The sequence below is a fragment of the Etheostoma spectabile genome, chromosome 4 (assembly GCF_008692095.1).
Source record: "Etheostoma spectabile isolate EspeVRDwgs_2016 chromosome 4, UIUC_Espe_1.0, whole genome shotgun sequence".
NCBI classification, from domain to species: Eukaryota; Metazoa; Chordata; class Actinopteri; order Perciformes; family Percidae; genus Etheostoma; species Etheostoma spectabile.
The window spans coordinates 21,012,368-21,034,295 of record NC_045736.1 but is presented as its reverse complement, the minus strand read 5'-3'; the positions used below and the strand labels follow the sequence as shown (position 1 = coordinate 21,034,295).

The window sequence follows — 21,928 nt, the reverse complement described above, 5'->3', positions numbered from 1 at the left end:
TTCATATTTTGCACATGGTCTCAGCGGAGCATGGGGAACAACTGTGCCCAGTTGTGCTAATTCAAAATAAATATATTTGCTAGCAAGCTTACCAACAACTGCAGCTGTCCTGAATTCAGGGGTTGCTTCTGTATTTTCCTGGTGTTTGCTAACTTTATGTAATGCTAAAAAATGTCAGCAGTAATTTGTCCCATAACGTAGAGCCACTGTCAATACCTGCAGTGACTGGCCTGGCATCTGATGTGCTGTGTGTGCGCAAATGTGAATGCTTCCGTTTTTCAAGGTGGTTTATTAAGAACTGCACACACTGCTACACATAACTTTCAGTCAGTTAATACTTGGTGTAGCAGAGCCTTTACGATAAACTAACATTTTAAAGCGTGGTTAACAGTGAAATTGATTAACAGCTGCATTCCTTTTTTTTTTTTTTTTAGAACGGTTGACACTAACATAAAATGTTGAAAATCTCAAGCCATATCCTTTAATAGTAGTCTAAGGAGTCTGCATTACACAAGCCTGCAAAAAATTCTATCAATGACATTTATCATATTCAGTTTTGGTTGAGACTAGAGAGGTCAGAGATGTTGACTCAACTCTGTTATTTTGAAGGCTGTATGGTGTTTTACTGTTGAATTGTGTTAGATGTTCTACCTCTGGGACTTTCAATGTTGCCATCTGCTTTTGTTTATCAGCTGTCAACTTCCAGACCAGCTCCCTAGTACAAAGTCTCCGTAATGTCCGATTTGAGCCTATGTGTAAATAGAGCGGGTCATTGTCCAAAGAATTCACAGCAGGCATGCGGGTGTGTTCATGACGTTTCTATCATGTAGCTGACGTAAAACCCAAAGAAACCAAACATCCACGGGTGAAAAACGGTGAGTTACAAGAAGACCCCAATGAAAATATCTAACTGGAGAGACAAAGACATTCTGAAATTTCTGTCAATAGGGGCCGACACTAAAACAGTCAAAACAATTCAAGGGACCGCAAAGGACTCAGTTGTTTGTGACCAAATCATGAACAGGCTATGAGACTGCAAGGGGGGGGGTACCTTTTGCATTTGAACCAATACTAGACCCAATATTGGTACCCAACGATTTTTTCGGTACTTTCCCTCTGTAATTACAAAAAATAATTTCAGTTGTAAAAATAATTTCAGACCTATTTACTTAGAACATTCTGTTATTTATTTAGAATATTTTAGCCTAACAGAACTTCAACAAAAATAAAAATAAACCCCGCCCCCTCTTCTCCCAAACCCATCCCTACAACCTATTAAATTGAATAACTATTTTCTGACTCACTGTAACTTTTATTTGTATATTATATTTTAGCCTAGGGCGGGGCGATTATAGAGAAAATCAAATATCACAATATTTTTGACCTCAGTGATTATTATAGTGTTGACTATTGGTGCTTTCACAAAATATTTACACAATGAGATTTTTGATAAATAATCATCAGTAATGTGGATATAATGACTAAGTGGGAAAATGCAAATAATAGAATAGTTACAGTAGTCTGATAAGTTCAGAAAATGACATCACTTTACTGTAAAACCAGGAAAAGACACCACTTATGCCATATTACGATATCCAAATTCTAAGACTATATCTAGTCTCATTTCCAGATATCGATATAATATTGATATATTGCCCAGCTCTATTTGTTTTTATTTTCATCATGACCGTTTTTAATTGCTCTTAAAGTTTCATGTGAAGCACTTTGAATTGCCTTGTTACTGAAAGGTGCTATAGAAATAAAGTTGCCCTGCCTTACGACCTTAGCCTGTCAGTCACTCCCCAGGGCATAGAAACCACCGTTGTGCCTGCTCGTCTCAGAGGAAGTGTAATGTCAGCACCGCGACTGCTTTCGCCTCGCCGTATATCATATATCACAGTGAATGGTCGCTGCGTGAAAGTTTGAAAAACTGTAACCACACTTCAAACCACTGTAAAGGTACCGGGTCTGGTACCTAACCCTATGCTCTAACTAGTAAGGCTGTTTTTTGTGGTTGTTTTTAATAAATGTGTTGGCTTACGTTAGCTAATTTCCCTCTTTTCACCTTAGCCTACCCACATGTGAAAACAAAATGCTTTTGTCATGTCACGTCTGATGAACATTAAGTAAACGGGAGTGAGAAAAAACAAGGCATTGTGAGGTCTTCAGATCACAGGGCTAACGTTAACATTAACGCTACGTACCGAGTAACGTTAGTGCAGTGAGAATGACAGGTTGTGGCTGGGAATCAGAAGAAAGGTGGGAAATAGTTTTAACATGACTTTTAACATCATCATCCACCCAGCCAAAATGCATAAGTTATCGTTAGTTAGCTCGTTCGTGTTTCCTAACTACGTTGCAAGTTATAGATGTTTAATGGTGGTAGCTAAAGTGTATGTTTCAGTGTACAGCTACAGCTGTAGGGCAGAGTTCTTAGTTGTAGTCAGAGTTAGCTTCGACTTCATATACTACCTTCTAATAGCTGTATTCTCAGCAAGAAACAGGTTGCTTATAAATCACTGAAATAGTGACGAACCCGTTTGGCTTAGATATCAATGCCGTTAGCATCGTGGCTAACACTATTGTTACCCAGGGATTCCACAGGATGCGGAACGGCTGCATATGTGCTCCGTGCTCCGGCGTCCGTCAACACCCACCAGGTTCGGATCTGTTGCGGAACGGCTCCGGCCTTGACTGACAGCTGAAGTCACGAGGACGCACGAGATCTCGCAAATTCACGTAGAATAGAACCACAAAAACAACAACAACAACAGTTTGTTTCCATCCAGAAGAATAGAAAAGAAACAACTCTGTGTTGTCGTCAAGGTGTTGTGCAGGGAAATATGATCCGCCGTGACTTAGCTAGCTAGTTTCGGACTAATCGTTTCGGCTGTGTTTTCTAACGTCATAACGTCTAATGTCATTGTATTAACCGTTCGCCTTTACAACAGAGTCACTTCAATATACTTGTTAGATAATGTTTCATTACAGAGTTCTCTGTTGATTGTGTGTTTTTTTTGCTGTGTGATCGTTGTGGAAAATTAATGTAAACAAAGTTGCGTACGTGCCATAAATACAATGCGCCATGATGTAGAGTCCCTTCAAGGCCAGGCTAATGTTAGAATTCCTCTAGTGGACAGAACGTTTAACAACAACCACATGCTTATAGTGAGATTGACAATGCATACCGTAAGCCTAGAGAGTAGTATAGTACATATTAATAACACGCTGCGTTTGAACATTGAATATTCAAATATTATTTGAATACAAAAAACAACGAATGGAATTCAAATGGTATTATAGAGGAAGATTGCCAGCTCTACTACCCAGGCGCCACTCCTTGTATAAACCAAATGTTAAGTAATAATGCGTCTGACATAAAGCTCATTAATGAGCAGCAATGAATGAATGACTATACATTTTTTAATGTATATCTGTGACTGTGATGGATGAAAAGGATGAATGAAATTGTTTTTTTTTTGTTTTGAAGTATGGCTTTTATCTTATTTAGTATAGAAAATCATAAATCTGCAATTTGCACAGGCCTTCGAGTAGCCCATATGTTGACTGTACATTCGTCTTTTAATTGTTTTTAACCCTGTGCTTGTCGTTGTGTCTTTAACTTTTGCTGCTAAGTAAGTTACTCAATGTCCAAACAAATTTCTCCTTAGGGAGACCAATAAAAGTACTTTGACTTTTGACTTTGACACAGGCAGTCTCCTGTTGTGTGCTACATGTGTGAAAGGGCAACATGAGAGACTGGCTATACTGTGTATGCCCAGTTATTACACTTTAGTTAACATTATGTATGAAAAGTAGTTCTGGCAATGACTATAACACATTGATGAATCCACAAGCTACCAGTTGCAAACTATTTGCTGAAAGTGAGTTATTATCGTGCATTTTGTGAAAGAATGTAGACTGAAACTGTCAGGGTGCTACAGTGTTTCTGCTGGGATGGTGTAAGATGTGCGCTCTTAATACGTGGTATATAAGTATCTGTTGTGCTGAGAATTCACACTTCACCTCTAGACATTTTCCAAAACACATGGTGGGGTCAAGGGACCTCAAATTCATCTCTACGTTTGACCACAGTGTAAAAAACATTAATTTATTTGAATACAAAAATTATGATGGACGGAGCTTCTGTCAGTTTGTCAGTATGCAAAATATGAATGATTGATTTTGAGAAGTTAAGTGTGCTGTGGTTTAGCAGGGCTGTCCCACTGCTCTAAGTCTGCTGCTCTCCTTTTAATACATGCATGCCTGAAGAATCGGTCTGTGCGATAATGCACATGTAGTCATGCACACACAAAATTGGCATTGATGATTTGACCTGAAACTCATACAGTCATACTGAGCTAAAAGATTAAATGAAACTTAAGTGCATTGAGTTGGATTTTCTCATACTCATTCTCATACATCCACATTAACGACCATTTGCTTTGTAACATTTTCTGTAATTTCTGTCTTAAAACTGACCTTACAAAATACCAGTGTTTGCAAATGTGCTTGATCTTTTAGTGGATCGGAGAATACAGAGTAACAATCCTAGTGTTATAGTAATGAGCCAAGCTGTTTTAAGTAGTAGTCTATACATTTTGGAAGGTTTTTTGATACAGTAGGGTTTCTTAAACAACATTTTGACAATGACAAAGCATCATCTTGAGTAGAAAACTCAAGAACTAATTAATGACATTTAATATCCAAAAGGACAACTTCATCATAACTACATCATAATGTTGTGCAAAAACAATTGTCTGGTCATTATTCAACACCATACCTCAGGAGCAGAAGGAGAGCTTGTGATAATATATTTTATATTTGGTCGCATACTGAATTGGTGATACTTACCTTGGGTGCCCACCTTGAATCTGTGGTGATTGTATAGATGTGTGTAAAACATCCACATTTTGCAAAAAAATGTGTTTTCATTAAATCGTTTCAAAGTCTTCACTACATATATTATGAGTCTAGACAAACATGGATGTAAACTGCAACTTGACTGGTTGGTGGAGGCAGAATAACGCCAACGCGGTAATTCTCTAGTTTTTTTTGTTTGTTTTTTGCAGCATGGATGGTGGGGAGCTTTTTAGTCGAATCCAGGACAGAGGGGACCAGGCCTTTACAGAGAGAGGTAATAAGCTTGTGTTGACTTAATAACAATCACAACAATTCTTACAATTGTTCTGTATTTTATTACATAGCAAACTGTTTCAGATAAAGTACTGCATCCACAGAGACATATTACAAGTGGCACATACTGACACTTGCTACATACATAAAGTTCATTGTTGTGATGCACAACATCAGGCAACCCCTAATGATGTCTTTACATTTGCTGCACAGTGTTGAGATATATGACCATTACATCTGCTAAATAATGCAGTATTCAAGTCACTTGTAATCTATTAAAAGAGCTTTTGACCTCTGGTCTTTAGAGGCATCTGACATCATGAAGAGCATAGGAGAGGCCATTCAGTTCCTGCATGCCATCAACATTGCACACAGAGACGTCAAGGTTTGTATCGTAACATTGTATTATCACACTACTTGATAAGGAATTTCCTTGCTCTTTACTAAGAAATTAAAGCAATCTGAGGGTTTTTTAAAGAAAACTTCTATAGCTGCAGTAACAACTCCATACTGCTTGTTTGTCTTCTGGCTGGCTTCTCGAATCCTCCCTGCAGCCAGAGAATTTACTGTATTCCTCGAAGAGGCCCAATGCCCTGCTCAAACTCACCGATTTTGGCTTTGCCAAGGAGACCACTTCACACAACTCTTTAGCTACCCCCTGCTACACACCCTACTATGTTGGTAAGGATCTGTTTCTGTGTGTACTCTCATAATCAACTCAACGTGTTGCTTATTAGTAAACAGTTAACATTACATAATGTCTCTGCTTTTCTATCCCATGCTTCACCCTTTATTCCTTCCTTTCTGTCTGCAGCTCCAGAGGTTCTGGGCCCAGAGAAATATGACAAGTCATGTGACATGTGGTCATTGGGTGTCATTATGTATATCCTGTAAGTCCGCTTTTGCATTTCTGAACTTTTTATTGCATTAGATTACTACTTGGTGCTATAACTAATATTTACATTTTAAATCAACAGGTTGTGTGGATACCCTCCTTTTTATTCTAACCATGGTCTAGCCATCTCTCCTGGGATGAAGAAGAGGATCAGGATGGGCCAATATGAGTTTCCCAACCCTGAATGGTCTGATGTATCAGAGGAAGGTCAGGCGACACATATAACTTCTAGGGGTGGAACGGTACACAGAAGTCACGGTTCGGTTTTTACCTCGGTTCAGACATCGTGGTTCAAACCAAAAATGCTATTAAGTGCGACAGGCATACCTTTGCAAACTGGCCACGACCTCCTGTAGCTTCTCAGCTAGGTGAGTGCTTGTGTGCTGCTCGTACAGGGGCCGCGTCTGTAGAACTGATGCTTTCATTTCCCGCTCAGAGTCAATAAAATGAGCAGTCATCGTGAGATAGCTTTCCATAGCACAAGGGGAAGGACATTTTTTTTTTGGGGTCTTGTTCCATTGATTGGCACATCTGGGCGATGGCTTTGGCATTAGCATTTTAAATATATTTCCACTCAAATACCTTACAACTGCTGAACAACGCTGAAACACAGTCATTGTCTTATCCACCACTCTCTCGCTGTACTACTGTAACTGGCTGGGAAACTCATGTTTTCCCAAACTAGCGATCTTAAAGAGCCCTGCAGGTCCTCTAACTCTTGTGGGTTGCCACCACTTGCCATAGGCGAGGCTACTCGTCCATATTAGTGTGCTGTTAGCTCTAACTCGCTCACTGGACCGGAGGCGGAGCTTGGTTTGCGGCTACATAGCTTCATGGCTATTGCGGGGCTACAGATTAGGTGTCCCTAGGAAACGTGTATCTAACAGTAGTTCAGCATTACATTAATTAATTTGCACGAGACACCCGTACTGTTTTGGTTCAATACAAATACATGTACTGTTCCACCCCTAATACCTACACTCTGTTTATGTATATGGGGACTGAAGGTGTTGGATTTAATTATAATAAACTTCAGACTTCCTGAAACTTATTATGTAAATGATCATTTGGTTCATGAAGAAGTGTATCCCTCCTTAAAAGTAATGGGAAGAGAACTTGTTGGGTTGACAAACTTAAATTAGAAAAACCGTAAAAGTCATTTCATGACAATGCGTATGTTTCCCAAACTCCTGCCGGCACCCTTGATAAAGCATCTCACTTACACGTGACAAACAAGCTGGCTTTTTGTCTTACCCTTCTGATCAAGAAATTGAAACTGATGCAGGTGTTTCATCTCCTATTTGCAACAGTCATTCACGACTATTGAAAGTGGTTTCTTATTTCCTGAGTAATGCAAAGCTTTTAGAAAGAAAACAGAAGCTACTGAATAGGGCTGCACAATTATGGCCAAAATGATAATCCCGATTGTTTTTAATAAATATTGCGATCACGATTAATTATCATGATTATTTGTTGATTTTAACCAAAACAAATTTTATTGTCACTTAAAGCAGTTATTAATAGCCTATAGGCTATTTATAACTGTTTGAATGGCGATACATGATATACACCTCTATATTATTTTACAAAGTGGGATAAATGTTCATTTTAAGGTAGGGCTGCACGATTATGGCCAAAATGATAATCATGATTATTTTGATCAATATTGTGATCACGATTGATTATCACGATTATTTGTTGAGTTGAACCAAAACCTATTTTTTTGTCACATAGGCTATTTATAATTGCTTTCACAACCATATTATGCTACATTCTTCTTATGTTGAAGTTGTATAGACATACAGCTGCAACACATGTAAATGAAAATTCGCAATCTGAACTAAATAGATATACTGTATTTATTTTTGAATGTATCTCTGAGAAACCTCCTTCACTTGTTTTCAACAATAATTGATTAAAAGAGCTTGGGAGAGTGGGGGAGTGCGATGGACGCTACTCACAGAGTGATGGCTTACTCATTATGAACGGGTCCTGCACGGGTCGAATGGTAGGTCAACAAAGTGTCTGAAGTGTCTGTATCGTCACTGCGCTGCATTTTTATGAACTATGATATTCTGACCATGGGCCAGGTCCAGCAGGCTCCGTCTCACACACTCCTACTCTTCGAACTGAAGTTAGTTGCATTCAATAACTTCTTCTGTGTTTTTCACCGTGGTGGCTGCGATAGCAGAGTTACCAGCGGAAACACTGCTACAAATACAGGTTTGCCTCTCATGCTTAACAATATACAACTGTGTTAATAACAATTAAAACTGGACAAATGTCAGAGGTGTGGACCGGCGCCGCCGTGTGGCGGGGCTGCGCCGCAACTAAGGAGAGAGAGTAGAGGAGAGATCCAACACAGGCACGGCTTTACAGAACAAATGTAACGAAAAATTAAACCATATTAATATAAAAAACATTGCTTCGTTTGTGAAGATGCAGCGGATGCAAGGACATTAGGTGCACCGGTGCGACCAAGAGGAAAAATGTTACTTGCGCCCTAGATTCCTGTGAGCTAACAGACACTAGCACTGGTCACTGCTGTTGTCTGAAAAACAACACAGGCAGGACAAAATATCGCGTTTACTAGTAAAATGGTAAACCTACCTGGTAGACCGACGTATAACCGACTGCTATCTGTTGAATTTTCATCACGTTACTCTGTCCTCTGAGACTGTCTACATCTAGAAACTAAGCTGCACGGTTCAGGGAACAACTCGGACACATGATCAGACAGTGGTTTACGGAGCGATAGATTGGCTTTGCAAAAACAAAACGTTCTATGTACGGAATGACGCATTTAAAATATCGCTTGATCTCACAAATTTGATCGTGTAAAGCCAAAATTGTGATTGTGGTTAGAATTTGATTAATTGTGCAGCCCTACTACTGACCCAATATCTTTAGGGGTGTGGAACAACAAAAGAGCTGTATTACAATACTCCCCCTTCTTTTTTATGTCCCTTCCTTGTTTAATGATGTAAATAATTGTGTTTGCAGCTAAACAACTGATTAGGACCCTCCTTAAGACTGAGCCGACGCAAAGGATGACCATCACAGAGTTCATGAATCATCCATGGATCAATGTAAGCACATGAACTATTGTGTATTTTTTTAGCTCACTTCCGTTCCGTCTTTTCAACTTAATTGCTCTGGCTGACATTTCCTTCTTCCTACAGCAATCGATGGAGGTTCCCCAGACCCCACTTCACACCAGCCGGGTCCTAAAGGAAGAGAAGGACGCATGGGAGGATGTCAAGGTTTGTTTTCTTTCTTTTTGCATCAAGTTTTGCTTCCAAAGAAAAAATAGAAAAATACTGCTCTCTCTGTGTAATGTATGCTACATTAAATAGGAAAATGTCTTTATCTGCAACACGTTTTACCTGCTACCCACTCTAAATGTTTGATTGATAAAAGAATCCCTCCAATTCTATCAAAAAATACCTATGGTTCGCTTAATAAACTACAATCTTTACTCCATACTGGTTGGTCACTTCATTTACTGTTTCTTAGTGGTATTTAGTCTAAAAAGGACAATGCTGTGGCCAGGTTAGCTCAGTTGGTAGAGCAGGCGCACATACTGTATATAGAGGTTTACTCCTCGACGCATCGGCCACTGGTTTGACTCCGACCTGCAGCCCTTTGCTGCATGTCATTCCTCTTCTCTCTCCCCTTTCATATTTTCATCTGTCCTGTCAAATAAAGGCCTAAAAATGACCCAAAACATAATCTTAAAAAAACGGACAAGGCTGTTGGTGTGGTTTTTGTTTTTTTTTGTCATCACCCATTTTCCTGAAAAAGTATCAGAGGATATTGCTTATAATAATAACTTTATTTATATAGCAAATTTTGTTTGTTGTTTTTGCAAAGTGTTTTGCAATTAAAGTTAAGCTTTAGCATGTAAAAGCTATAAAACCAGATCGAATAGTTTAGATCAGGGGTCTTCAACGTTTTCCAGGCCAAGGACCCCCAAACTGATGGCGAGATGGAGCGGGGACCCCCTAATTATATATATTGTATAAAATTGTGTTATATCAAACTGGTCCTTTAGTGCCATGTGTGCATTGATGACTGAAAGACATCTTCTGCCTCCATTTATCTGTTTACTACAGTGTGTTGAATTCATGTTAATGTGTATTTAAAGACATTTCAATTAGTGGAAAAAATTGCGGGGGGGGGGAATATAAAAAAAGTAATCAACCAAAACTTTCGTGACCCCCCTGCAGTACCTCCGCGGACCACCCTAGGGGTCGCGGACCCCCTGTTGAAGACCCATGGTTTAGATAGTTACAATAAATTCCATCAGTTAAGAAAAAAAAAAAAGTTCATAATGTAAAAAAGTAGCTGCATACTGGATTGAGTTAGGATCTGCTTCGCTAGCTTGAGATTTGTATGATGACTATACAAAAAACAAATGCAAGTGGCCTGATGAGCTTCTTTTTTTTGTAATTTTTCAGGAGGAAATGACCAGTGCCTTGGCAACAATGAGGGTTGACTATGAGCAAATTAAGATCAAGACCATTGAGGACTCGACCAATCCACTGCTAACAAAACGGAGGAAGAAAGCCAGTAACCCCATGCAGGACCCACAGTCTGCTGCCCACTGAAAGATGCATGCATGCACATACAGACACAGGTTGTAAAAAGGAAGCAATAATTTGTCGACACATGAGTCGCGTTGCATGGATTTTTTTCAGTGTTTTATTTTTCATGGCAAATGTTTTGTAGGAGTGTTTGTTTTTATTACTCTACCATTTTAACAAACCCACCACTCTGCTCTGCCAGAGAGGATGTTGACCTGTGTTTTTACACCAGTGAAGAGATTATGAATTATAGAAAAGGAGAGAAGAGGGAATTGGTGAGCTATCTCTCCTCTCTCAAATATCAGGTTGTGTACTCCGAGGGGCTTGGATGTTGAAGTAGGACATGAAGCCTTAGCAGTAGTTCTCTTTTACCCAGCAGCCCTGTTCTAACTCTAGGCCCCAACCTGTGAATGTTAAATCAAATGGCTAAATCCCAAAAATGAAAGCAAGGGAAGGTTTCTTTTTCGGACATGCAAAGTAAGCAGATGTATTTTGAACTGACAAGTGGAATGTAAGGACTCTGTCCCTGACTGTTGGAATTAGCTGGAAATAGGTACCCATTTCTGGGACTTTAAGTGGGCCAGGTTCTGTCAGATTCAGTTTGTCTTTATGAATGTTAGACGGAGGCCTATGCACTCACAAAGGCTGTGTGCCATTCTGACAGAGCACCTCACAAAGGCCCCTCTCTCCTACCTTAATCTACGCTTGTTTTTCAGGTACATAGTTTATAGGGTAGAGAAGGACGCCACGTTTAAGACCAGAAACTGGCTCAACCTTTCTCCCACATGTAGCTCATTGGAGAGTGGGTGCCAACTGATACTGTATTTTTTCATGAATTTTATGAACATATTAGCATAGGCCTTGCTGAGTGTTGCTAAAGCAGCAGATTACTTTTAACCGCTACCTACCATTTGGTTCAGGCTTTTACTAATGTAATGCTTACCAATTTATACCATTGCCAGATTATATTTCAGGTTAATGCTATGCAGATGTGTTTGTCAGCTTGAAGTACTGCTAGGACCTTTTCATTATTGTTGATTTCTGTTTGCAAATGTGTTGGAGAGATGTTGTGCAACAATAGGCAGCGTTTGTGTGTGTTTATGTAAGCAGTAGCATACACTCTATGGAATACGCAATTCAGACAGACCGGGCAAGCTCCAAAGGTCTCTCTGAAAAGAAATCTTAGTTACTGTTGGTTGCACTAGCTCAACTGTCAGGAGGCTCAGTGGGACTAATCTGGTGCAATGCCAGTGTTCTCCCAACACTTCTCCTCAAACACTTCCTGTAGGATTAATAGGAAGTAGTCAGTACTTTTAGAGCTGCTCCTCATCCCAGAGCAGAATCTTTGACAATACCACCAGCAAGCTGTCATCACATGTAGACGGGGGTGTGATTCCCGGTTTCTCTTCAACGTTCTTGTTAACGCAACCGGACACTTCCAGCTCACTTGGGATCATGGGAAATTGTGTTAATTTTGTCAGTTTGGTCCACTTCAGTTTGTAAAATCACATCACATTACCTGTCACATTGCACCTACAAATCTCACTGTAAAAATGTTCATTGAATGTTTATCAATGTTCCTCCTGTTTTTGTTTTACTTTTGTTTTTGTCCCTCTCAATACCTTTTTTGTAGTGAAAGCACATAAATGTATCTCCCCCCCCCCCCCCCCCGTCATTAAGTCTGTTCAATGCTCCCCCTGCCATACTTTTGTCTGCTTCAGCTTTGGATTAAAAAACACCTAAAACACAAACCTGCTCTCTTGTCTCCATTTCGGCATACAACATAACTTTGGCAGTGTACAATGGATGGATAAAATGGAAGAGAACCATAAGGTGTTTGTCTAGTTGTTACATGTTTGTTTGGAGTTTTGGTCCAGTTGATCATTAACCTATCAAATTTAAATATTCTCTGTATTTGACATTTGCTTCAACATTGACAGAATTTTTCTTCTCAATCATGTCTCCGACTATGACTCAGGTTGCCGGGTTGGCTTGGGATTTGTGGCTTTGACACGGCGTGCACAGACTCAACTCGTGACAAACTTGTATCATACTTGCTAGCATGAGTGACTCCTGGAATATACACATTTGCGTAGCAAAAGAGTGTGGTGGCATTGAGTCAACACAGACATTTGCCAACACTGGGGTATTTAGTGCAGCTTCCCGCTAATGCATAAGCTTATTTCTCTTCAGGTGCGAGGCATCCGTAGGCACTCAGCTTCCAGCTTTGAGTGTGACGAAACCTACAGTCATCTCTCTCTCTCAGGTAAGTGAGAAAGGGGGTAAATGGGGCTTCAGGGGAGTTCCTCATGATAGTAGTCCTGTGGGGGTTCTAACCCCTTACCCCACCCATTACAACTCTCAATGCACCCAGCACACTCTTCAGAAGGGATAGATGGCACCCTTCTCCATTTTGTTTTCTGATAGGTGGGAAAAACATTACGTGAAGTACATCCTGTCTATACTTCTCAAGTAATCACTAAGCCACCTTATCAAAAGTTTAACATCAGAGGATGTCCATCAGTTGTTCACAAATATGAAAACAAGCATTACATAATTTATTCTAGGTTACAAACTCAAATGTGCCAGTATGCCATTACTGTGTACATCCTTTTTTTTTAAATGTGGGGGAAATATAAAAGGATCGAGAGCTCTCAGTTGATGTGGTAAGACACGGCTCAAAGTTCTTTGAAGTGGCGTGCCATCCTGATTCTCACACATCTTCAGACATGAGGGTGCTGATTGACCTGCCCCAGACAAGGTAGCAGTTAGAGGCCACACTGCCTCAACGCAAAACACCCACAGCTTGAACTGTAGAAAGGTTTTCAGACATGATCAAATGGAAAGCGGTTTCACTTTTACATAAAACAGTGGCTAATCATTCACTTGTGCTGGAAATCTGTTTTTACTGTCAGGGTTAATGTTGCTGGTTGCTTGATTTTTGTTGTCTTTTTCAAGTGTAATGTATGGATATCTTCGATGATCAGACTCTGGTCATAATAGAAAGCGGATGTCACTTTGCGCTAAAGCAGCATCAGCACATTTGGAACAATTTAATCTTGTACTTGACTCATCAGGTGTAAGCAGAAACCTCAAACATGAGCCTTTATGATTCTAAATGAATAAGAACGGATGTCTTTGACAACCTTTGCAATTTCTTCTGTTCTACTCATGGATGTTTTTAGTGGCACATGTATCTTGACTATTTCCAAATGGACTTTTCTAAATCAAGTGTTGGAATAAACAAACATTTTAGGTCACCAACTCTAAGGAGACACATCTATGGAGACAGGAACTTTTTTCATGTTCACTTTTTTAAAGAAATGTTATAAACACACACACACACACATATACACACATGTACGAAGACTTCTGTAACTTTCTTAAAACTGACCAACTTTCACCCCCTCTTCATGACGTGATTGGTCACCTGTGCAGTGGTGGGCCAGGGTTTTTTCTTTCTTGACATGACCATTTCTACCCCTTTTCATGCGAACAACCTTATGAAGGCCTTCTCTTCTAGAAGAGAAAAATGTGCTGCCTCATCCTTTTATTGAAACGTTATCGCGTTTCCCCCCTCTCAATGACATGGCTCAAGGGAAAGAAATTATACATGGTGGGAGAGCAGATGAGGATGTTTCCGCTTTTTCCTCATTACAAAGTTAGATTTCTTTATTCATTTTGGACCGAACCATTCATCAGCTCTTTGTTCTCTATTTTGCCGTTTATTATTTTGGGTATTAGAGGAATATTGAGTCAGCGGAGTGTAAAAAGAAATAATTTGGAAGAGGTGGATGGCTTTTCGTTAAAAAAATAAAATTAAAAAAACAGTTCCTAATAATGATTTGCTGAGGTCTTTCGAAGTAGGCCTAACAGTTAAATAATGAAAGGCAGTGGGATTTGAAACCAGGACTTTCTTGTTGTGGGGTTTTTAAATATCTTAACTGTTGAGGTGAAAGTGGTGTGCCAAGGTAGCGCTAAATTATAGTAAAAGTAAAACAATTTGACCTTTAATTATGATCCTTCAAAACAGTGATTCTGCATTTTGCATCAAAGTCCCTACGGTAGAGCCAGTAACGGATGGTCTCCATTTTTTTTCTCACGTTGCCTTGAAACCATTGCTCTCTGTACAGACACACACAGTCATTACATAACAGCCAGACATGAGCCAAACCAGCAGGTTAACAGCCATGCTATTCAAAATGTAAACACAGATTTTAGGGAGACAGAAGTCTGAACCGACACTTTAAGAACTTTTAAAAGAATGAACACAACACTGATTACAGTGACTTTAAGAAAACCATTATTAATTATCTCAAAATAAGATTGGTCATGCTTTATCAGACAATTGTCATGAATGATATCTTTGCATAAGGCACTGTCATCGCTGGAATGATACTATTCAGATCATTCTATGTTGACTAAGCAAGTGACAGATAAAACGTCTTAGAGTAGTTTCAGTTCAAGGGGCTGAGTCAAGTCAGGAATCTCATGTCCCTTCACAGTCGATGCACATATGTACATTCAAATGTTATTAGAGGGGCATCTTTTAGCACCCTTACTGTTAATATTTCATTGCTCAGCTGTAAATTTATCATAGTATAGCTGATGAAATAAACCCCCTCTGGCTGTCACTGTGATGATGTTGACATAATAAAAATGCAAAAGATTTTTATGCAGGGCAGCTCTTTTTCACCCTGTGTGCTACTTCTGTTTTATTGTGCGTGCGTGTGTGCGTGCGTGCATCAACTATGCAACTGCATATGCCATGAGGGTGAGGCTGGCTAGTTACGGTAAGTTAAGAACAGGGCTGCTGCTGGTAAGTGTTGTATATGGGTCACGTTTGAGGTTAGTGCATCAGCACGTTGAGTTTACACTAAGTGGTTCCCCACATTTAGACAGTAGAACTGCAGGATGTGATGTTTTCAGCACTCTACCAATTACACATTCCTAATAAATGGCACAATAGCAGCTGTATTATCTTGGGGAAATAAAATCAAAAGAGTCATTCATATCAACAAGTCATTTATTAATCTACAACAATACAATATTGGTCATCATAAATAAAAGAAAACATACATCTTGTATATGATACAAATAAATATCACAGCTTCATTAGCGACAGTTTTAGCTGTAACTTCATATGTAGGACTCAATATGGTCTTACTACAGATACTTGTCCTCAGGACAAAACCAGAAGTCTCAGGATGAGTAAGACATTGGATCATCAGGCTACAAAATGTGGCAACACTAATACCACTGAAAATAATGGCTCATTCATTGCAAAAGAGTGTAAGGGTCAAGGCTGTATTTTCTTTTTCCCGAGATGAACAAGGTCACATTTTGTTTAGGGTCAGCAGGTCTTTAAACAGCGGCCATTCTGTTTCTTTGCCGTTTAGAAGCCAGATATGTCTCAATGTAGTTAAACAGCACATCCAGCTCGCTCATGGCCTTATATGGACCTTTACTCTGCATCTGTGGACAAGCACATGGTTCTGTTTATTAAAATTGTCTGTTGAAATACAGGTGTGAATATATGCAAACTGTATTTGAAAAAACAAACATTTTCACAATTAAAGATAAAATGTCAACACTCACCTGAGTGTAAGTAGAGTTGAGGTTTTCGATGTCAAACTGTTTCTTGCAGGAAAAGTAATTTCTCTATAGGAGGAACAATATAAAAAAGATGATGTTACCACATGGGCTACCAACTTTCATTTGACAGTCAAGCCCTGAATTCAACCAATACCACCCACCACACACAAGAAACAACTTTGGTGAGTAGCAGCAAGCCATTCCTTCTCTTCCCCTTTTGTAAGAATTGGATGATGCAGTTATGCACGTTACTGCAGTTGAGGAATCACTGACTAATGCAATATTATGACCTATCCCATGAGCCCCTCTTCCCCTTTGTGTCATGGTCACCCATTTTCCTCAATAGTGCGGGGAAGATTTGGTCGGTTTTAGGATGTAGTCCAAACCCAGAAGAAGGTTTCGATGGTTTTGCTGTGTCAGACTTGGGCTAGACTAGGTCAATCGCATGTAGACCTTTCCCTGAAACTTATACCACATGCGTTTCATGAGCAACAATTCGCCCTTAGTCCACGTCTCCAAATGTAACTTTTCAGTAGGCTACAGTGCAATCATTAAAACATATTTTTAATCAAGGACCAGGATTACATTTCTATTTTTAAAATTTTAAAAAATTTTAAAATTTGGGGGTCCCTTTAATTCCCGTCCCCCTTTAAAAATCTAATTTTTCGCAAATTTCGCACTTTAATGCTGTAAAAAATTTAAACCCGGGTTTTGGGCCCCCGCGCTCCCCCCCGGATTTTACATCTTTCTTCTCCTGTAGTCGTAACAGTGTGGGAAACTTTCTCACAATTGGTAACCCCTCCCCCCTTTTAGGTTGTTGAAGATTTGAGTATGGACTCCAGAAAGGGTTTAAGTTGTTGGGGGTCCTCCGTCACTCCGGCCATGGCTGTCGCAGAAACCCCCTCCGATTAAAAAATCCATATGGTTCTTCGTGGCAGGAAACGGACTCTAAAAAGAAGGGGGAAAAGGGAAAAAGGAAAGGGACCAAATTGGTTTTTGCAAAGCCCTTTTTTCCTTTTTGGGGGGGCACCGTTTCGCATTGGGCGAAAAATTTTAGGGCTTTTTTTTAAACGGGGTTAAAACTTTAAAAAAAAGGCATTTTTTTAAGGGCTATGAAGGAAAATTCGGTAGAGTTAAACAAAAAAGAAACTTACTTTAAAAGAGTCCTCGACGCTCCCGGTTCCCAGCCGCGCTTTGTCCAAATCCCTGTTTTGTTTTCCCGTAAAAAAGAAGAAAAAGCTTTATCTCGTGCCGCAGGGCAAAGACAGAGATACAATGCCCGCATCACCTTTGGGGACTGGGGGGGAAATTGGGCCATGGATCTGAATGTGCTGCATTAATTTTTAAGGTGCGGGTTTAGAGTTTGTTGTGCCTTTTTCTCAAAGAAGTCTTATTTTTAAAAAATTTCCCCTCGAGCTTCTTTAGCCTGGCAGGGAAGCCCTCCACGAAACGACAGCACTGGTTGTTGCACGTGATGGGAGAGCAGGAAGCTGTGCTGAAGAAAGCCAAGAGAACCAGGACGGACAGGAGGAGAGACCGAGGAGTCATGCTGGACACGCAGATTTGATGGATCTTCTAGAAGCAGAGAAGAGAAGAGTGGGCCCTCAGGAGGAAAGATGCTGCTGGCTCAGTGGACGTATGAAGTTTGACTTCTGAGAGACGATATCTTCTTGGAAGGATCTTGATGAAGAGAAAGGTGCATATATATTTTGGCTCAATTCTAGTCTGTATTTATAGCCAAAATTGGGACAGATACCTGAGGGAGGAGACTGACTGGAAGACAAACGGTTAAACATGCTTCATACATGCGGGGAATTTTTTGTGTCATTACATATGGGTTACTCCTCCCATGAGATAGGCTGGTGATAGATCTCAAAATCTTAGACTTTCAAAGAAAAAAAAAAAATTACATAGCACGTTTGGGAATTTTGACATTACATATTCTTCTCTTTTATCATGTTTTTGATAATATTATATATATACTATTCATTATAATTACAATAATAATAAATATGTGTTACTCTTATCGTGTAGTGTAGTATGACAATATCAAACACATAAAGTGCAGTAACATTGCCTTTGCCTGATAAATTAGCACAGTAATCATAAATCATTGTTATAGGTGCAAAAAATAGTGTTTAAAATGGCATAAAATGTAAATCACATTATATTCCATGCATTCACAATAACAGAGAAAAATGTTCCATTCAGATGGAAATGATATTAATCTGTGGCTTGTGTTTGATGACGCTGTGGATTCCCTCTGTACGCCAGACATGTGTAATAAGACACATGACGTCATCATCTTTGCTTTTTGCTTATGTGATTGAGGTCATGGTCTTTCTCTTTGGGGAGGTTTACATATTCATAGGCAAATCTGTAAATGTCTTTATAAATGGAGAGACTACATAGAGAAGTGTTTCAGGACTCTTAGTTGTGGCAGCGTAAGGGGTGTTTTCCCGTCAGTACTTTTTCTCTTTTATGGAATGCCCATTTATCCACAATTAACATCTCTGTCGCTCCAGTTTACACTTTGTTTTGTTGGGCAACACTGGTATTTTGAAAAGTGTTGTCAGCAAAATCATTCCTAGTGATTATCTGTGCAAAGCAAAGTTCAGTTACTGAATAAAGTGTCTGTCATAGTAAAGATAACACAGTGTGCTTTTCCAAAAAGTAAAATAAATGAAAAACAAATGGCAGACAAATGTGGATAAACAGTGCAACAATGCAAGAGTTTGATAAACAGTTTTTTTAGTATGTTCCTAAAAGGCCCTAAAGTATGGAAGATTTTAAATGCCTACATTTAAAACAAATAAATACATCTGTAATATTCATTGTTATTTGCATTCATGCATTTACAGTGTAATAATCAAATAAAAAAGATATGTTAAAAAGCAAAAACAGAATCATTGTTTTTATTGAATTTTCCATGTCACAATATAATAAAATTCTGACACAGAAAAGTGTAGAGTAGGGTAGCCAAGAAATGTAATCCGTGAAAGCCCCAACACCTTGGTACACCGACGACCCCCACAAGCCATAGTGCAGAGGTATATTGCATTAAATTGTTGTCCAAAAGAAGTAGAGTTGATTTTTTTCAGTTTTGCATGTCCATTGCAAAAATGTTATATGTAAATGTGCTGTATTTATATAGCGCTTTTCTAGTCTTAACGACTACTCAAAGCGCTTTTACATCTACAGGATACATTCACCATTCACACATTCATACAGTGTGGCCGAGGCTGCCGTAAAAGGTGCCACCTGCTCATCAGATAAACACTCACACACATTCACACTCCAATGCGCAGCATCGGGGGCAACACAGGGTTTTGTGTCTTCTGCAGGGCCAGGGATTGAACCCCCAACCTTCCGATTGGCAGGGAACCGCTCTACCACTGAGCCACAGCCGCCCCTATATGTCTGTACTGCACTCTGCTGGACATCACTGACATGAAATAAACCTCTTTTCTTTGTTTTCCGTGTAATTTGATTTTCAATTCACAATGGAAAATGATTAAATCAATTACTAAGGACAAAAATGTATACATTGTCCATTTTACAAAACATTTAATTTGGGCCATAGCAAGGCCTAATTTAGCAAGGAACTTTGAATTACAATGACCTTTCACTTGGCATTAAAAAGAATTCAACAAGAAATCAAATAAATAAAAATACACATACACAATAAAGGCAGAGAAAAGGTCTTCGCCCAGGAATTAATTCATTACATCTATATAGCCCTTTATCATAGACACTCAAAGCACTTCGGGGGTGGGGGACTACTCTCTAACACAACCAATGTGTAGCACCCACCTGGACGGCAGCCAGGTTTAACTATTTGAAAACGTCAACTTATTTTAAATCTGTTTTATTAAAAACACGATAAATGTACTATATCCACACTTGAGCACAATTAAAAACCGAGGGAAATTTATGAAATAATGAGCATTATGTCTTTGTTTGATTTGCTTTTAGTTAGGCACTATAAATATGATACAGTTCTGTGCATGTGTTACCTAGAGTAACACATATAATTCAAATATGTTAGTCAACATTAATGTGAAATAGTATTTTGCTAACTCTGAGTTTCAAAAGTTGTAAAAGTTTAGTGGATGTTGAACCAATATTTCAAGTGTTTTTAAGTAGTTTTGCTAATATATAATTCCTTAAAGCAGCCAAAAGTATGGAATGCAAAGAATTTCAAGCAGCAAATACAGGCCTACCTCATACATTTAAAGATTCTATATATGTACATATTGTATATATACATGTGTGAAATTAAGATGAGTCAGCTGTACTCAGTTTATGGGAAACCCTTCTGACTTTGGCACTAACTCTTTGTGAGTGTGTGTGTGTGTGTGTGTGTGTGTGTGGTGTGTGTGTGTTGTGTGTGTGTGTGTGTGTGTGTGTGTGTGTGTGTGTGTGTGTGTGTGTGTGTGTGTGTGTGTGTGTGTGTGTGTGTGATAGAGTGTGTGTGACTGAATGCGCATTTAGCTGTGTGATTTCATGACTGTGTGGTTGCAACTGCATTTGAGATGCTTCTGCCAGTTTCTGCTGGGATTGTTTGTGTAAGTGAGGGAGATTTTGAATCTGCCATTAAGTTATATAGTTTTTGTTCATAAAGTAACTTAGTCAGAGCTCTTCTTTCATGCAAATAACTTATAATCCAACCCAAATACCAGATGTGATCAGAGCAACTGCTGATAAAACCACTGTCACACACGATCATCAAGATCTTTAGACATCTGTTCACAGAATTGGGGTGTCACGAAAGTATATATATTTAATGATGATATGCATAGCAATATGTGAAGTATTACCAATCCAGTCTATCATGAAATATTCATCAGTCACACGTTGCTTTCCTGATTTCAGAAGTCTTTAGCACCAAAAAAGCAATGATTTAGCTATGTCTCTCAAGCTCTATTTGCATTTCTTTCTTGTTTTATTATCATCACCAAGGTGAAAAAAAAATAAACTGACAAATACATGAGTGAGATTCATTGAATGGCACCACTGCTTTGCAAACTATAGGAATTAAAGACTATGAGTCAAGTGAGTGTGTGATTTTGCTCTCTCTGTGCATAATTTTTTAATGGGGTAATATTGAAACTAATTTGATCACATTTTTAGATCATAATCCTGTGAGTTAGAAAATGTGTTAACCCTTTGGAGGCTTCATATTTGCAAAATAATGTTCACTCAAACCAGAGGTACAGTAAGAAGCTAGTGATATTTCTTGGACCGCTTATTCTGATCATACTGTTTCCTTCAGTCAGCTCTATGTCCTGTGTACTCTGTCTCCTCGGCATTGGACCAAAGCTGAATCAGTTAAATCTTATCTTTCATGTATCACTTTGTCAATCACTAAGTAACAGTCAGCAGGGCGCTGTCTGCTCTGGAGATGATCACTGTGTCACTGTGACTCTTTGTTCTCTCTAGTGTTGTCAGTTTCGGATGTTGTCACTAACCGGTGCTCAGGATCTGCAGTCAGCAATACTGCGGCACATTACCTGAAACCTGACTGCTGATATCATCCAGTTGATTCAGCTTAGTTGATTATGCTTTTACCTTTTTCCTCCTTTTATATGCACCACATTTTCTTTATTTGTGTTTGCATATTGAGTGTCTGCAAAGTCTATTTGCGCCTTTAGAGGAAATCTATCTGTCTTTACAAATAGATTCACCACATTTCTCTTTCAGTTTCACACCTGTC

General features: G+C 39.1%; 2 protein-coding genes across 2 annotated transcripts in view; one reads left to right on the top strand and one right to left on the bottom strand.

The window, feature by feature from the left end:
* Positions 1–12,368, top strand: part of mapkapk2a (MAPK activated protein kinase 2a) — a 38,900-nt gene extending 26,532 nt beyond the window's left edge. The window contains exons 3-10 of the mRNA XM_032513307.1: positions 5,073–5,137; positions 5,442–5,521; positions 5,691–5,817; positions 5,951–6,026; positions 6,114–6,238; positions 9,035–9,120; positions 9,214–9,294; positions 10,492–12,368. Coding sequence (XP_032369198.1) covers positions 5,073–5,137; positions 5,442–5,521; positions 5,691–5,817; positions 5,951–6,026; positions 6,114–6,238; positions 9,035–9,120; positions 9,214–9,294; positions 10,492–10,641 — 790 coding nt within the window. The 3' untranslated portion in view covers positions 10,642–12,368. The remainder of the gene's footprint in view (positions 1–5,072; positions 5,138–5,441; positions 5,522–5,690; positions 5,818–5,950; positions 6,027–6,113; positions 6,239–9,034; positions 9,121–9,213; positions 9,295–10,491) is intronic.
* A 3,261-nt stretch (positions 12,369–15,629) lies between these two features.
* On the bottom strand, positions 15,630–18,026 carry il10 (interleukin 10). Its single transcript, XM_032513074.1, has 4 exons — positions 17,585–18,026; positions 16,374–16,389; positions 16,216–16,278; positions 15,630–16,092 (listed from the first exon to the last, which is right to left on the bottom strand). Exons 1-4 carry the CDS (start codon positions 17,758–17,760, stop codon positions 15,982–15,984), a joined length of 366 nt encoding a protein of 121 aa, XP_032368965.1. The 5' UTR covers positions 17,761–18,026; the 3' UTR covers positions 15,630–15,981.
* Positions 18,027–21,928: the final 3,902 nt, after the last annotated feature.

What these genes read in the sequence shown, in the direction of transcription:
- il10 (XM_032513074.1), bottom strand. Translation starts at nt 17,760, where the DNA reads ATGACTCCTCGGTCTCTCCTCCTGTCCGTCCTGGTTCTCTTGGCTTTC. An exon ending in TCAACTCTACTTACACTCAG is followed by an intron (nt 16,093 to 16,215) that starts GTGAGTGTTGAC and finishes GCTTGTCCACAG; the next exon opens with ATGCAGAGTAAAGGTCCATA.